Raw genomic sequence first — 16,117 nt, 5'->3', positions numbered from 1 at the left:
ATTTTACGAAAGACATTTGTAATTGTAGATCAATCAAACAAAGCAATAGAACTATTCAAATTCTTAAAGATTATCTACAAATTATTCTAAATACTCATCAAATAGAGTGTATATTATGATACAAGGATGTATCTTCAATTTTCCTTCTCTCTCTTTAGAATACATGTAGAGATAGTTTGAAATGGCAAAGAAGCTAGTTATACTTTATCAATATAAAATAAACAAAAATACAAGATAAATTTATATTTTTTTTAAATAGAATATATCAAAAAAAAATTATATTATGTTTAATGTAGAAAATAGATCCATTTTAAATTTAAAATCAGTTTAATTTGTAACTATTACATAGTAAATTTTATAATATCTATTTCAATCTTTAAATTGTATTTATTTATTTCTATAGTAATATCTAATTTGTAATTAATTTTGTCTCTTTTGAATAAAATGTGTATATATATATATATATATATATATAGATATAATGATTAAATCAAAATAAAACTAGTTTTTAAAAATAGCTTTCAAAACAATAAAAATTATGTAAATACATAAAATATTATATTATACAACAAAAAAAAAAAAAAAAAAAAAAAAAAAAAAAAAAACTCAACTATATTTTTAAATAATTTTAAATAGTATTATGCTTTTGTAAACATTTGGTTACTTAAAAGTTTTTGTTGCTTTTAGTATTGTGAGCTATTTTTCAAACCTACAATCTCTTGCATAAATCTCTAAATTAATTTTTAATTTAAAATCAAGATGATTTACAACAATACATATATTTTTATGAATTTTGATATTTTAAAGAGTATTCTTTATTTTATATATTTATACATATTTTTAGTTCAATGCATTTTTATTCTTATTTTCCAAATTATCAGTTTAAAAAATTAAAATGTACACTATTATATTTTTTTACTTCTATCATTTGAGTTCCAGAAAGATTGTCAAGAACATACTCTTAAATAGTATTGGTATAATTCTGTTTTATAATATTTATTTCATTTGTAATTTTTGGACCACCCAAATGTGGATGTTGAAAGCCCATAACAATTTGTTACACAAGTTGTTAAAACATGTAATTTTTTTTATTTTTTTTATTTTTTTTGTAATAGAACTAGTGGAAGCTTTTTAACTATAAAATCTTAAATTATGACACCATCCACATCCTTTTAAAGAAGAGTTTAGGTCAAGTCAAGACCACATCACTTGGTGTATGATTTTATGAATGAAACCAGGATTGGAATACCCTAAACTTGGTTTAAATAATAAAAATCATGGCTCCTTATGAATCATGTTTCCTTCATCTTGTTTTAGGGTTTGCAGTGTTGATTGATTCGTCAACACAAGTATGTGCAATTCAGTGAGTCCATAAATGCTTGCATTGTAAGAGCATGAAGCAACTTTTTCATAGCAGGGCAAAAGCAGAATCTATGCCCCATCACCACCACCAGGCTACAACACCAGGCGTTCCCTGGTGAGCCAGGAACCCTAATTCTGACGATGCTGGGCATGGAGAAGTTTTCAATGCCGCCGGTTCCTGTTGATCCGATTGAACCTTTCCCCGACTCCGCGAGATCGCATTACAAAGTCGCCAGGGGTTTTGGACGGTTTCCACAGTCCGAGCTGGACTTTTGCATCATTCGAAGGCCGGTCCAGCGTCGATGTACTCCAGCTTCCGGCTAGTTACTCAGAATGGTGAAGATCCAAGGCTGACATGGGAAAAAAACAAAGAAATGGAATAGTTGAAGCTCTGCCGGCTTTCTCCTTCAGAAGGGAGTGGCCTCGCTCTGCCAGGCACATCTGCACATGTTGCCCTTGACATAAGGAGGAGGAGGAAAAAAAAAACAAAAAAAAAAAAGGGAAGGGGAAGAAAATGAGTACCCCACGAAAAAAAATTGGGTAAGTTTTATAATTATTCAACAGGACTGTTCCAAAGTGTCTGTTGTTGCAGACTGTTCTTTTATATGGTAAGGTAGGATTCTGCCGAAGTGGGTGTGATCTTCGAGGCAGGCGCTCTTTGTGGTGCTTGCGTAGACCAGAAAGAGACCCGCCACCAGCAAACGGTGGGTTGGCGTTGCTGGTGGGCATATTCTCCGAAGATGAAGGGCCTGGTCACAGCTCCAAACTGGAAGCGAATAAAAACAAGAAGAGAGAGAGGGAATGCACGTTTTTCTGCATGTGTGGGCCGAGGTTCCTTGAGCTGTGAGAATGTTGGACAACTGATTAGTGTCTTACTACGTGTCCTATTATTCTCGCATTCTGCTCTCACAGCGAGACAGGGAGTCACACCGAGAGAGACTGCAACTTGAAGAACACAAGCATGAAACCGAAACAAAGTCATCGTGAGAGAGAGAGAGAGAGAGAGCAATTCAGCTGTGACAGCAAAATTCAAAGCAAGGCGAGCGACAGAGAAAACCCCATTCTTCATACTTTCCCATGCATAGTAATGGTTCCCTTCAGAAATCATAGGCGATGGTGCCCCATATCGCTAAAACAAGCAAGCCCCTGCATGTCCCGAAAATCGCTGCACAACAATAATGGCATCCCACTATGCCCAAAATAGTGAGTGGCAAATGAAGGGAACCGGCAGGTGAAAAAGAATGTTAAGAAACCACGCCAGTGGCATGTTGATGTTGCAACAAAATGAGTTAAAAGAAAATTGTGGTCATGTTCAACGAAAGCCCATGTGTGTCACATTGGCAACCCTAGAGAGGGGTTGTGGTGGTGGGCGTGCCACAATCCTCACCTTGACACCGATGCAATGGGAGGAAACAAGTTCCTCATAGATATTTAGACCTCGTCAATACATATTGACATATATATATATATATATGTATATGTATAGATGTATATCTCCTTTTCATCTTTGTGTGCTTTTGGAATGTTATTACCAGCCCAGTGACCTTACCTATTGACTCCTGACATAAGCTAACAGAATTCCTTGACCCATGTGCATGATAATCAATTAAGATGAGTTTCAAGAAGTGCTTAAGGTCTTTTTATTATTAAGCATTGGTGCATTGGTGAATTGGAGTTTGTATATGTGAAAATCTATGGCCACGAAAATCTAGAGATGAGTAAAATATAATCAATTGGAGATTAATATGCGACTACAATAAAATATGGTATGGTACATGATACACTTTATTATCAATTCTGTGTGTTGGAATTCCTAATTATCTGAAGATTGTTTTATCCTTGTGTTAGACTACATTATGATGTTGTGACATTTAGCACATTATGTTCAGCATAATGATTATATGTCGAAATTAAATTAAACTAATAAATCATTACATCAATGGTTTTCGAAAATGTCATTAGAGGTAGCATTATTCCTTTAAAGATCACATTATTCCGTAAATTATTATAATCTTGTTGTACAGATTTATCGTAGGATGTTTTAAAGTAAAATGGTTAAGAATTAATATCTGTTAATTAACTCAGTATCTTAAAAATTCTTTGTTTAAAAAATCTATCTGAAACCACCAGCCTCATTCATTTGTAAATGAACAATATTTATTGGATACACTGACAACTTTGCACATATTTTGTTTTTTTTTTTTTGTTTTTTTTAATTTCTTGAGTTTTTAACATAAATTTGCACATGTGCAAGTAAGTCTCAAAAGGAGTTCAATGTTGTAAAGATTAAAGTACTGAACGGTTCAAGGAATCTTAAAAGTAAAAAGACTGAACCCACAATGGCCTGTGTAAGGTGACCCAAAGTCCAGATTTAAACCAACTTTATGCAACCTGGTATGAGTCACGGTTAGATGTCGATCCATGTGGGGCAAAGTTTGCTTTTCGCGACAACCCAGGGACGAGCTAGCCCTCCAAGCGTTCACATCCCTATTATAAAGGAATAATGTTGTTAACTCCATCAAAAGTAGAGTAATTAAATGCCTGCATAAGTGAACAAATACCATCCAAAATTTAATTCAGCAAAAGCACAACTCTGACGGTATTCGCTAGCATAGCAAAACAAAGGCCCTTTGAAGCATGGACGACTCTGCTTACCAAGGCGACTTCCTCCAAGAATGATGACGCTATTGGAAGAACACTCAACACATCAGAGAATCTTGTATTCAGAAAATGAAGCCTTTCTACGCTGAACCAGTTTGAAAGAGCTGCAAATAGAATTCCTCCTTTCCACATGTTTATTAGCTTGTAAAAGTACTAGAATAGGAAAAACGCCAGCATGACTTTTCAGTTATCCATGCAAAACCTCCAACAACTATCTTGCAAATTCAATTAATGAATAACTACAAGTCACATAAAAAATACATTTGAACTCCTGCCTGTCAAAAAGGAAAATATACAATATAGCAAATGTCCAGAAATGATAACACAAGGTCTTAGAAGACATCCACATCCTCGAGATGTTGGAAGTACCCATAGACAATGAATCGAATGGCACGTTGCCCCAAGCACGAGCTGCAAACCCACAATAACTGGTCCAAGTCAAACTCATAGCACAGGTCAAGTGTTATACCAGTGTCGCAAGAACCTATGATTTAGCCACATTGAAACTACTTCATAAGATAACTAGGCAAGGACCATTAACTTCCAAACACAATTTTCAACTTGCCATACTAAGGCAACCACAGATCAAACAAAAGCCGCTGACCAGCCGGAAAACTAGCCACGAACTACAAACAGCATTGCTAGTAAAACCGACATAGTGGTCGCTTTTCCAATAACCTGAAAGTCCCTTTGTTTTAACTTCTTGCACTTCAATCTGCGTCAAAACTCTTGCTCCAAGCCTGATTTAAGCAATTCATAACACCGAGTATTTTCCATTTTGGGCTGGTCCTGGGAGTTGGATAGCGGCTGAGGTTGATTCCTCCAGGATGCGTTTCACCTCCGCTTTAGCCTTCTTCACAGAAGCCTCAGTAGGGCCCTCAATAAACAAGAACAACCTCCGTTCTCCAGGTGCCGGGACCTTCCCAGGAGGAAATATTGACCTCGGGTAGTAATTGCCGCTCCAGTCCACTCACTGATCTGGCCCAACGCATCCTCGTGCGTAACTTTCCAGCGTGCATGTTAAGGAAAATCATTTATCTCAAGCTCAATCTCATAACTCTCAGGAGCCATATCCGCTTGAATCTTTGACAGATTATTTTGAAGATTATAGGCAGCTACCATGGCTGCTGCTCGTGCAGCGGGATTTCCATCAGTCAATCCGGCTGTGGCTGATGCGCCTGCACCAATCCCCAACATTGGAGAACCAAGATGGCCCATGGCACCTGCCATATTGGCCAGTGTCATTTGATTAGCAATTTGATGTAAATTTGAAACCTGCCCCATGTTAGACATGCCCATTGAAGCCATGATTTGAGCCATATTTGGCATCATCTGCAAACCTGGCACGCCCGTGCCTGCAAGCCCTGCAACTCCCACACTAGGAAAGGTCATTCCAGGCAGACCAGCTGCTACTACTGCCGCTGCTTGATTGGCAGCGGCAGCTTGAGCCAAATTTGCTAAAGCTGCTTGTAACTGCGGGTTGGCAACTAATGCCGGGTTCATCGGTGCGGGCAAACCAGCCTTGGCAGCGGCGGCTAGAGCCGCCGCTTGCATGCTGGCCACCGACGACATTTCTCCACCTGCTTTACGAATGCCTTCATCATCAGATTCTGTGTCTGTCTTGTCCTCCTCTTCTTCGAAACCATATTCTTTGGCTTGAGCTTTTTTGGCAGTTTTTAGAGCCTTATCTTCCTCTTCATTGAACTTAAATCCACTGCCTCCATATCCACTTCCATGAGCTTGCTCACTATCCTGCTTGATTTTCACCATAAAATCATCTGCAAACTTCTTCAGGTCCTCGGGAATTGGCTATTCTGAGAGTTCTAATGCCTTTACAAGATCTGGGACATACCTGTCCTCTTCTTTGGATATAAAGGTCACTGCAAACCCTTTCCGTCCAGCACGGCCCGTGCGACCCACACGATGAACGTAGTCCTCATAATGATCCGGAACATCGAAGTTTACCACTAGCTCAAGCTCCTTCACGTCCAACCCCCGCGCAGCGATACTTGTAGCTATCATCAGATTACAAACACTTGTTTTAAAGTCTGTGATGGTGGATTCTCTGTCCGTTTGATCCTTCGCACCATGCAACGACAGACATGGGGAACCAGCCTTCAGCAAAACTTTGAACAAGCTGTCACACTTTTCTTGAGAATGTACAAAAAAAAGGGACTTTTCCTTTCTTGTACTACTTGCCAAGAAGCTCAAGCAGTCGTAAAAACTGTTCACTATCTGGGCGAACTTCAACGGTTTGCGTAATGTCACTGTTCACAACGCTTCGTCCTCCTATTTGAATTTCAAGAGGTTTGGTTAAGACTTAGCGCGCAAGAACTTCCACTTGCCTCAAAAAAGTAATAGATCAGTCTATAATGCCACCACCGGAACAATCACAATAAGTGAAACAGAATGACAAACATGAGGAATTCGAACTCTGCAGCAGCAATACGACAAGAAAATATAAACCAAGTAACTTGCGCAGTATCACAATAGTCTGCGCACTATCACTTGTAACTTACCGAGGAAAAGTAGCTGAAAAGAGCACAGTCTGTCTATCTGGTCTAATATTCTGGACAATGCGAGATATCTGAGGTTCGAAACCCATGTCAAACATCCGATCTGCTTCATCCATTACAAGATAAGTGACACGTCGCAAATTGGTAATCTTCCCTGAACTTGTGAAAAGTATATCAATCATCCGGCCAGGTGTACATACTACTATCTCTGTCCCCCCTTAAGGTCGCAAATCTGTTGTGCTACACATGAACCACCATAAACTGGTACGCATGTCAAGTGCACTACCTTAGAAAACTTTCTGATGACATTGTAGATCTGTTGCACGAGCTCTCCAGTTGGAACCATGATTAATCCAATAGGCCCATCCCCTTGTTGAAGGGGTGGCTGATCCATAATGTGCCGGAGCATGGGCAACACGAAAGCTAACGTTTCACCAGATCCAGTCTTAGCAATCCCAATACAGTCTCTCCCACTCATTATAAATGGGAGTGCCTGCGTTTGGATAGACATTGGCTTCTCGAACCCTAATTTTTTAATTGCATCCAAAACTTTGCTATTCAAACCTGTCTGATTCCAAGACTTCAATGGACGAGGTATATCCTTCCCTCGAAACTTCAATTCTAGCTCTTTCCTATAAGCTTCAGCTTCCTCTTTAGTCGTACGGGATATTTCCTTGACTTCGATGTAGAAATCTTTACGAAAAGAAGGATACTGGATCTTTGAGTGGTCCACAAGAGCCAATTTCTTCACTTCTCTTTGCTTTAGACTTCTTCACTCTCTTCAAAAATTCATCTAAAGCAAATTTGCCATTACCCTGTTCTCTCTTTGAACCCTGATTAACTACTGCTGGTTTAGGTTCTGGAGCCACAGATTGCACAGAATCAACATTGATTACCTGCATTTTCCAACACATTGCAATCATCAGCCATGAAGCCATAAGGTTCACTTGTAAACCTAACTCACACCCCCATGCTACCACTGTCAGTTTGGATCATACAGCACTCTTTTCATGCACACTTCAATACAATAAGAAGCTCAATGAAACCTGTTAAATGCTTCTACATTTGTATCCTACCTCCGGAATGGCAATTGAATTCATGAATGCCACAAGCGGATCGATGTCTTCCTCCTTTTCCACTTCCTCTTCGACCTGGACAGTTCGAAATGGTGCAGCAATTTTTTCCGCGCTATCTTCTCTCTTCGGTATCAATTTTGCTAATTTGGCATCAGGATCACCACTTCCATTTCCATTCAATTCAGACATGATCAGGTTTCCATTCTCCACAGCTGCTATTCTGGCAGTATCTGCACCCCCAGATTTTGGCAAAAGTGCATCCTCGTCATCATCATCGGAATCTTCACCTTCTAAAGTCCAAGTTCTTTTCACGTTCTTAGGAGAAGATACAACATCCGCATAAACTTGCAGCAATCCTCTCTTATGTCAATCTTCTTCCTCTTTCCGCCGATGTGGCTCTTGCCACTCCTGCACTCTTCGTCGTCGCTTGTCTATCTCGTCAGTTAGCCTCTTCTGCTCTTCTTCACGATCCTCGTCGTTATCAGGTTCCTTCACTTTCACATCATCTCGTGATGCATCGTCTTCCTTCCTTCTCCTCTTCTTATCGCGATCCCTTTCTCCTTCGCTACTCCTTAATTCACGTTCTCGTTCTCGTTCTATATCTCTGGTTTTCTCTCTAAGCTTGTCCCTGCCCTTTCCCCTTTCCTTCTCCTTGTCTTTGCCCCAATCTCCATCTCTTGATGTTTCTCGCTCTTGCTCTCTTTCTCTCGACTTCGCCCTCTCTTCCTCCTTTCCACGCTCATGCTCCTCTCTCTCCCTCATCTCGTTTTCATCTTTTTTTCTTCGCTTCCGATCCCGCTCTTCACCTGCTTCTTTCTCTCGTTGGTGCTCTATACCCCTCTCTTTTTTACCCTCTCTATCTCTATCTCTTCCCTTCTTGTCACACTCCTTGTCTTTATCCTTCACCCCTACTCCAGCATCATCACGTCTACTCCGCTTCTCTCAACTCGCTCCTTCTCAACATCCCTACCTCCTCTTTTCTCACGCTCTCGATACTTCCTCTCTTTGTCTTTCTCTCGTTCCCCATGCTCCTTATCAACGTAATCCTTTTCACGATCTCGGTGTTTGTCTCTCCCCATCTCAACCTCCCTTTGTCCTTTCACCGTCGTTTGAATGCGTTGCTGCCGAATACTTGTGAATGCTCAATGGACATGGCAAAGAAAAATTGGACTCATTTCCAGTCCGCTCATTCGTAAAACAGGGATGGAGTTCGACCAAACCCTAAAAATTGAGGACAGTGCGGAGCCTCGCAAAAAATAAATAAAAGTCCCTCGGAGTCGTAAAGTGCAGAAGAGGCGTCCATGCACTCAAAGACTCCGTTACGTCCACCCTTCACCGCGGTCTGAAACCGTCGATCGTCCACGCTATAAATAGGCCCATGGAAGACTGACTGGTGGGGTTTCAGCTCATCACCATTTCGAGGACATGGATGAAAACCTTTTTCAGAGACTGGGGTCTTTCTAGGGTTTGGGGGGACGCAGGGTGTGCTTGCGGAAGCATGTTCTGCGAGAGTGGTGATTAGTTCATACCATTGCAATTGCGGAGGACGGATAGCGAGCGATCCAGTGAGCTAACGAGGGAGGGAGGGAGAGGGATGGGAGACACGACCTTGGAGATAGATTTGGGCACGCAGCCGTTCGATTTGGCCTTCCACCCCTCGGCGAACTTGGTGGCAGTGGCCTTAATCACTGGACATGTGCAATTGTATAAGTATGGTGGAGACGGCGGAGAGGTGGCCAGGTTGTGGAACTCGGCTGCGCACTCGGAATCATGTCGAGCAGTGAGGTTTGCGCAAGGCGGTCAGTTTGTGTTGACGGCTTCTCCGGACAAGTCCATCCTCGCCACGGATGTGGAGACCGGGCAACCAGTGGCTCGGTTGGCCGATGCGCATGGCGTGCCTATCAATCGGCTAGTAAATTGCGGTGACACTACGGTAGCATCTGGAGACGATGAAGGCTGCATTAAGGTGTGGGATACGCGACACAATAAGTGTTGCAACACTTTCGAAGCGCATGAAGATTTTGTGGCGGACATGGAATTTTTGCCGGGTAGCAATCAGCTTCTCGGAGTTGGTGGTGATGGCATACTTTCTATTTGTAATTTGCGGCGGAACAGAATTGATGCGAAAACGCAGTTTGCGGAGGACGAGCTGCTGTCGGTTGTTTTGTGCAAGCATGGACAAAAAGTTATTTGTGGGTCGCAGGATGGGGTTCTGTTGTTGTACTCTTGGGGGGCTATGGCGGATTGCAGTGATCGATTCGTAGGGCACCCTAATTCTGTCGATGCTTTGTTGAAGGTCGACGAGGACACGCTTCTTACGGGATCAAGTGATGGTATTATTCGCATTGTGAGCATCCTGCCGAACAAGATGATTGGAGTGATTGGAGAGCATGCTGATTTCCCCGTGGAGCGTCTTGCGTTTTCGCACGATCGGAATATTTTAGGAAGTGCTTCTCATGACAATACCTTGAAGCTCTGGGATGTTAAGTATTTGCATGAAGACGATGATGTGGATGAGGATGCATCTGAAGTGAATGCTGCTCCAGTAGGAGCTTCTACAATAACCACTGCTCAGCCAGTACTCGCTGGGTCAGATGATAGTGATGATCAGATGGAAGTTGAGGAATCAAAGCAGCGGAAAAAGAAAGGAAAGAAGGGCAAGCAACGGGATGGTGGGGGTTCATCTAGGAGCAGCTTTTTTGATGACCTATAATACATGTTACATTTTAATTATATTTTTAAATAGTCATTGACACTAACGATTGCGATTAGAATTGCAACTGTGCCCAGGCGTGTTGTATCACTTCGCATGTGGTCTAACAATGCTTCTGGTTAGATACGTGCCGAAAGATGTGAGTAATTTTGAGGAGGGTTTTCCGTCTTTGTGCTACAACCATTTTATATAAAGAAGTGTGAACCTCTTGCAGTTTTTTCTGTTAACTGATCGTGACATCGGATAATATATCTGAAGATATATGTACTTGACATCATGATTGCTGTAATTCAATATAGCGCTCTATCAGCATTCTGTAAAACCTGTTTATGTTACAATCCGCTTCTAGGAACGCTCAGTGCTCATTGTTAACACTTCCTCTTCAATGGGTTATATCACTTCACCGTTTGAAGTTTCACATTCTACATGAGGGTCGTCACAAGATAAGGAACTTAGGTTTCGAAGCAATACACCACCCAGTGCACTTCCTTTATGAATTCTTCGCAAACCCATCTGAAATTTACTCCGCTCCATGGTAGCACCCCATGAAGGGTACAGTAGTTCTGTTTACTTTCTACTACGTGTTTAATACCCATTTGGAGATGTGAGTTCCTTAGCTTGTAATTCTACTAAGAGAAGATGCACTCGGTGCAGTTTGCAGCTCAAGGTCTTCGAGTGTTTGATGCAGCGGAATTGGGTCCTTATTGGGAACTCTGAAGCTTCGAGGTTTTGTGTACAAAATTTGTGAGTTTCGACGATGAACAATCGTACACATTTATTATACAATAGGCACTCGGATCTAAGAGTTTCGGGTTTGTACTCAATAAGCTGCCGAGATGATGAGCGACGGATTTTTGGGAAATTAATTGTTGAAGGGGACCTTGTTAGTTTGGAGTTGTCCTCTTGATTACGCCAACTTGGAATTAGTAACTCTGATCTACAATCTATTGGGAGAGTTGTTGTTCGACTTGTTTTGTATCATCTTGGCAGCTTCAATTCTTTCTTTCCGACACGTTCGTGAAGGAGACATGGTGAAACATCTTCCGTTGAATTCTCTCTTCCGCCATACTCTAGATGGGTCAGATGTCTATTGCTGGAAGATGTTTTTGTGATGCTTGAGATTTTCTCTAAAATTGTTTGAGAGAAAACAGTGTGACCATGTCGACTATGGCGCCTTCGCCTCCTCCTCTACCTCCCCCATCTTCGACACCTGCAGTACAGGGTGCGCGGGTTACGCTGCTCATTCGCCATCTGCCAGAGGGACTGATGGCCGACACTCTGAAACGTCTTTTCTCGCACTATGGCGCCTCAGATTTTCGTCTGTGTACATCGGGAAGGTAAAGTCGTGTTTCCGATGATTGCTTTAAAACTGAAATAAAAATAAATGTACTTTAATGAAAATATATGGTTTTAGGTTTTGGGTCCCGTTGACCTTGGCTTTGTCTGTTTTCTTGTTTCATTTCTCTTGTAACCCTAGCCTTCTTTGAGCGTGGTCATCTACAACGTGACTCGAAGTATGTGTGCGTGTAACAGGCTGAAGAACTGTGCTTTTGTGGATTATGATAATGAATCTGCAGCTGCAGCTGCACAATCACAAATGCACAGGTATGCTACCAGTAATAATTACCCTCCAACTAGGCTTGAGATTGAGATGCATATATCGTGCGTACTTCCTCAGCAGAATGTACTTTACGAAGTTGAGTCCTCTGCACTGCTTCTTCTCACAGTCTGCTAGAGAGATACACGCCAAACTTCACACGAGGCATAATGTTTTTTATATCGTTATATAATCAGGATCACGTAGCTGAAATGGTCCTGAACTGTGTGGCAGACTGAGATTCTTGGGTAAAATTCTAAGTGTTGAAAGAGCGATTCCTGAATCAAGCAAGGATGGCTTATCTGGAGACAGTTCAATGGCGAGAAGCACAGACGCAGGGGCTGATACTATCCCTCCCCATCCACCTCCAGAACCTCCACTTGTACCTCAGACTAGCGAAATTCATCAAGCAGGCAGAGGCGCAACAGGGATGGAACCCATTGCTCCTGCTCTGGGGGTGGATTACCCCTTTCCTCCTCAGCTTGAGTACGGAATGCTACCTTCTAATTAGAAATGAAAGATCATTTTATCCTTATCCTTGTTTAGGGTGTTGATCATGTTGTAAACTCACTTGTTATTTGAAAATTGTAAAGTTGTAAAATTATTATTCTTTAGAGCTGAAACCTCATCTTTCACATTTATATCTCGTAGTATGTACACAGGCCCTTGCCCTCCTTGCTGTTGTCTCTCGCATTGGATTCTAGATCACTTTCTTGAGCTGCTTTGTGGTGCAGCATGAGGTACGAGTCTGTTTCTGGCATCAAGTCTTTCAGGTCGACTTGTCTGAATGGGCTACTTGTGTTGATTTGCAGGTATGCGTATCCCCCTCCGGATGGAAATATTCTTACAAATATCGTGAACACTCTTATTGCAGTTCCACGGTTCTATACACAGGTACTTACCCTCCTCTATAGTTTTTATCTCTTGTTGTATGTAGTGTGTGTTGTATTCCTGGTCCTTATCTTATTGTGGCAGATTTTTTGCCACCATTCTGGACGGACAGACAGGGTAGCAGACTTTTTGAATCACTCAATGAGGTTGGGATCTAACAGAGGTGGGTAAATTCTTGATTCAAGGAGTCCTTGCTGATGAGTGCGAAAACGTTGGTGATGAATATATTGCGATCAGGTTTTGCATCTAATGAATAAAATGAACCTTCCAGCTCCATTCCGTCCTGCTCTTCCCACACCGCCATTGCCACCACCTATACCAGCTCCCCCAGTTGAAAAGCGACAGGCGGGTGAGCTGTCTAGTGGTGAATCGGAGCTTGAATCAAGTGACGAGGTTAGTAAGAAAACAATGGATTCATACTTTTAGTAATAGGCAGCTAGTATACTGATTCCAGTAGGTACTCTCAAGTGATCTCTGTTGGCATTGAGTAGGAGCCAGGTCTTATTCTCAATTTACAAGAAAGGGGGTTTTAATTGTTATTAACATATTTTTATAAATTCATTCCTTGTGAGCATTTACATTTTGTTGTATTTTGCTGTCGCTTTTTAATATTATAGGAAGACAACAATGCTCCGGGTGGGGAAGAAGAAAGTGTTGTACCTGACAAAGACCTCGACGCCCATAGAGCAAGAAGAAAGCGAGCTAAGTTGGGGGCTGTAGTGGGTCCTGCAGTGGACAAAGATGCTTCTCATGAATCTGCAGGGGTGAAGTCTATTAGTGTTATTCCAAGAGCTGCTCCAATCAAGAAGAACAAACCCGTCATGCAGGTGATTTCCTAGCATTGTTCTCACCTCAGGTTTCGTCGGTATCATGGTCATTGTCCACACTCAAGTTTATATACTGATTCCAAGGACTAATCTTTCTTTATTTTGTTTTCTGCACCTGGATGGTAATTGTCTCAATCCACAGCTGGAATTTGTCGATTATCGTAATTCTAACAACGGACTGTCGAAATGGTTAACAGATCAAGATTTCAACCAAGACCTCAGCTAGTGAAGGACCATCAAGAGACATCAGCTTCCAAGACGAGATGGATGTTCCCAGAACAAAAGTAGATGATTCCTCTAAGAGAGCCTCGCGGGCAGAACTACAGGGTGGCCAAATGTCTGAGGCTGAAATGCTTGCTTTGCCCATTCTTAAGGTGAGCAACCTTTTAAATTATCAGAGTATCTATTATTTTCTCTTATGGTCTTGTAAACTAGTCAATGTTTATGGTGTTTTGTGGAATACTGCAATAACTTCACTCATAGAATTTAAATAAAGATGGGTGGCGCTCAATACTCACATTGAGCGCATATTTGCACCAATAGGCACATTCAACAATTTTGGATTAGAGAGGAATACGTGTCTTTTCGTAACCTCTTATATTGCTGGTCAATATTGTTGGAGCAAGATGTTACCTTTAAGGTGTGAGAACATGAGTTGTCTAGCATGGATCCTATGGGAGTCGCATAGGGTAGGAAATGTTCTCATGGCGAATGACTGGTACTTAAGTGCATGTTTTATTGCTTGAATTCACGTCATGATGAATTTGGTTTGGTTCATTCACAAAATTATCCATGCCGTATGTAAGTTCCACACATCGAATGTTGTAGAGGCTAATGGATTTATGTATGTTCTCTATTATGGATTTGAAGAATTACGCTGCGGGAGCCCCCTCACAGGTTCTTTATATCAAGAATTTGGCAAAAGAAGTGACTTCAGAGGATCTCTTCTATGTCTTTGGTAAAGCTTTGCTCCTAGTTGCTGTATGATCAAGTCTTGTTTCTATGAAGTTCTTAGCATGCTCAACACTTCAACCTTGAAAGCATTGATATAATCTTCAAGACGAGTCTGTCCTTAATCCATTCATGGTGCTTTTGAAGAAATCAAACCACTGCTGCTCAACATGTGAAGGTAGTCTTTTAATTGCACTGTGCCTCCCTAATCTTTGATACACTGTCTTATTCTCTGGTTACAAATTTCTCATTTGTGTAGGCGCCTTCTTTCCAACCCTTGATGAGACAAAAGCTGCTTTGAATGTGAATCTCATGCAGGTATACAAATGCTCACCTTTTTGTTTCTCTCATTCTAGTTCACGCTCCACTTATTAAGAGCATAAAATTCTTTTAACCGTGTTAAATGTTTTGGTAAAGATTTTACAGCTGATCCAAATGTTGATTGCATATGCGACTTTGATGAAAGAGTTTTTTGGAAAGAATTCTTACACTGGAGTTTGTTGTGGCTAGTGAGAGAGTGCTCGACATAAAACAGGTGTAACTAACTACCTAGGAAAAAGTCCTATTTGTGGGATGGAGTTCATGTTCTTATTCCAACGCGGGCTTGTTTGTGAACTGCTGGCAGGAAGGGCGAATGCGAGGCCAGGCTTTTGTAACATTTCCATCAACAGAGGCCGCTCAAGATGCTTTAGTAAGTGCTGCAACGTCCCATGTTAAGAACATTAATTTTCAAAACCCTTCTTTCTTTCCTTCTCTCCGAACTCCTTTTTTTGGAACGTCAATTCCTGTAGGTTGAATGTAGTTCATTGGTTTTTTGCTTCATATCTATAATTGGTGGGAGCTTCATCGACATAGACAACAGCTTATATGTATGTATTAGTTCAGTCTCAAATTATCCACGCGAGTGTTGATTTCACACTGCTATGGATTTGCAGGGTTTGACGCATGGATTTGTGCTGAAGGGTAAACCAATGATAGTACAGTTTGGACGTAATCGCTCTGCTGCCAAGACATAGTTAGAGATTTAGGGGAAGTGGATCCTGATGTTTTTTTTATCTGCTGCATACTCACGAATTGAATCTCAAGTAGCTCCTAGCATTCCTCGAAATTGAAGTTCCACATTGCTAAGCTGTTGCCAGGCGGTCACAAAATGACTGGTTACATCTTGTACCGAAAAAGCGTTTCATGAAAGCTTTAAGAGCCAGAATACACCGTTGTTGTGGGGACTGGTTTGCGAGACGATGAGGCGCATGATATTTGGTCGTTTTCTACAACGATAGTATTTTTTATATTTTGCCCAATTGTTGTAGGCATTGAAGAAGCAAAGACAATGCGTTAGTCGTTTTCCTCACACCATTGCAGGTTCCACATTCTTTAAAGAGAAATAGATCAAGAATCATAGGAATGTGATAATAACTTTTGCAAAAACCTGTAACAGTTTGTCTTCAGTTTACACCGCCATGCGACTTCCAGATAATGATATTCATGGAGGTCTTAGCAAATTACTTCATTAGCAAAATCGA

General features: G+C 41.3%; 2 protein-coding genes and 1 pseudogene across 3 annotated transcripts; 2 read left to right on the top strand and 1 right to left on the bottom strand.

The window, feature by feature from the left end:
- Positions 1 to 3,549: 3,549 nt before the first annotated feature.
- On the bottom strand, positions 3,550 to 8,694 carry LOC112282818 (DEAD-box ATP-dependent RNA helicase 45-like; annotated as a pseudogene). The gene is made up of 5 exons (XR_012217556.2): positions 7,616 to 8,694; positions 6,543 to 7,435; positions 4,702 to 6,368; positions 4,018 to 4,434; positions 3,550 to 3,903 (listed from the first exon to the last, which is right to left on the bottom strand). The product of XR_012217556.2 is annotated as a DEAD-box ATP-dependent RNA helicase 45-like (transcript).
- Positions 8,695 to 9,209: 515 nt separating this feature from the next.
- LOC112282158 (WD repeat-containing protein 55) lies at positions 9,210 to 10,555 on the top strand. The gene has a single exon (XM_024519459.3). The coding sequence runs from the start codon at positions 9,210 to 9,212 to the stop codon at positions 10,326 to 10,328; it is 1,119 nt and encodes a 372-aa protein (XP_024375227.1). The 3' UTR covers positions 10,329 to 10,555.
- Positions 10,556 to 10,784: 229 nt separating this feature from the next.
- LOC112282157 (U11/U12 small nuclear ribonucleoprotein 65 kDa protein) lies at positions 10,785 to 15,833 on the top strand. The gene is made up of 11 exons (XM_024519458.3): positions 10,785 to 11,665; positions 11,862 to 11,933; positions 12,160 to 12,411; positions 12,738 to 12,819; positions 13,054 to 13,209; positions 13,434 to 13,643; positions 13,841 to 14,017; positions 14,514 to 14,601; positions 14,854 to 14,912; positions 15,220 to 15,285; positions 15,530 to 15,833. Exons 1-11 carry the CDS (start codon positions 11,487 to 11,489, stop codon positions 15,608 to 15,610), a joined length of 1,422 nt encoding a protein of 473 aa, XP_024375226.1. The 5' UTR covers positions 10,785 to 11,486; the 3' UTR covers positions 15,611 to 15,833.
- The last annotated feature ends 284 nt before the right edge of the window (positions 15,834 to 16,117 follow it).

The sequence above is a fragment of the Physcomitrium patens genome, chromosome 5, assembly GCF_059467195.1.
Source record: "Physcomitrium patens ecotype Gransden chromosome 5, ASM5946719v1, whole genome shotgun sequence".
Classification (NCBI taxonomy): Eukaryota; Viridiplantae; Streptophyta; class Bryopsida; order Funariales; family Funariaceae; genus Physcomitrium; species Physcomitrium patens.
This window is presented reverse-complemented; position numbering and strand designations above follow the sequence as displayed.

What these genes read in the sequence shown, in the direction of transcription:
- LOC112282158 (XM_024519459.3), top strand. Translation starts at nt 9,210, where the DNA reads ATGGGAGACACGACCTTGGAGATAGATTTGGGCACGCAGCCGTTCGAT.
- LOC112282157 (XM_024519458.3), top strand. Translation starts at nt 11,487, where the DNA reads ATGTCGACTATGGCGCCTTCGCCTCCTCCTCTACCTCCCCCATCTTCG. An exon ending in CGTCTGTGTACATCGGGAAG is followed by an intron (nt 11,666 to 11,861) that starts GTAAAGTCGTGT and finishes TGCGTGTAACAG; the next exon opens with GCTGAAGAACTGTGCTTTTG. An exon ending in GGATCTCTTCTATGTCTTTG is followed by an intron (nt 14,602 to 14,853) that starts GTAAAGCTTTGC and finishes TCATTTGTGTAG; the next exon opens with GCGCCTTCTTTCCAACCCTT.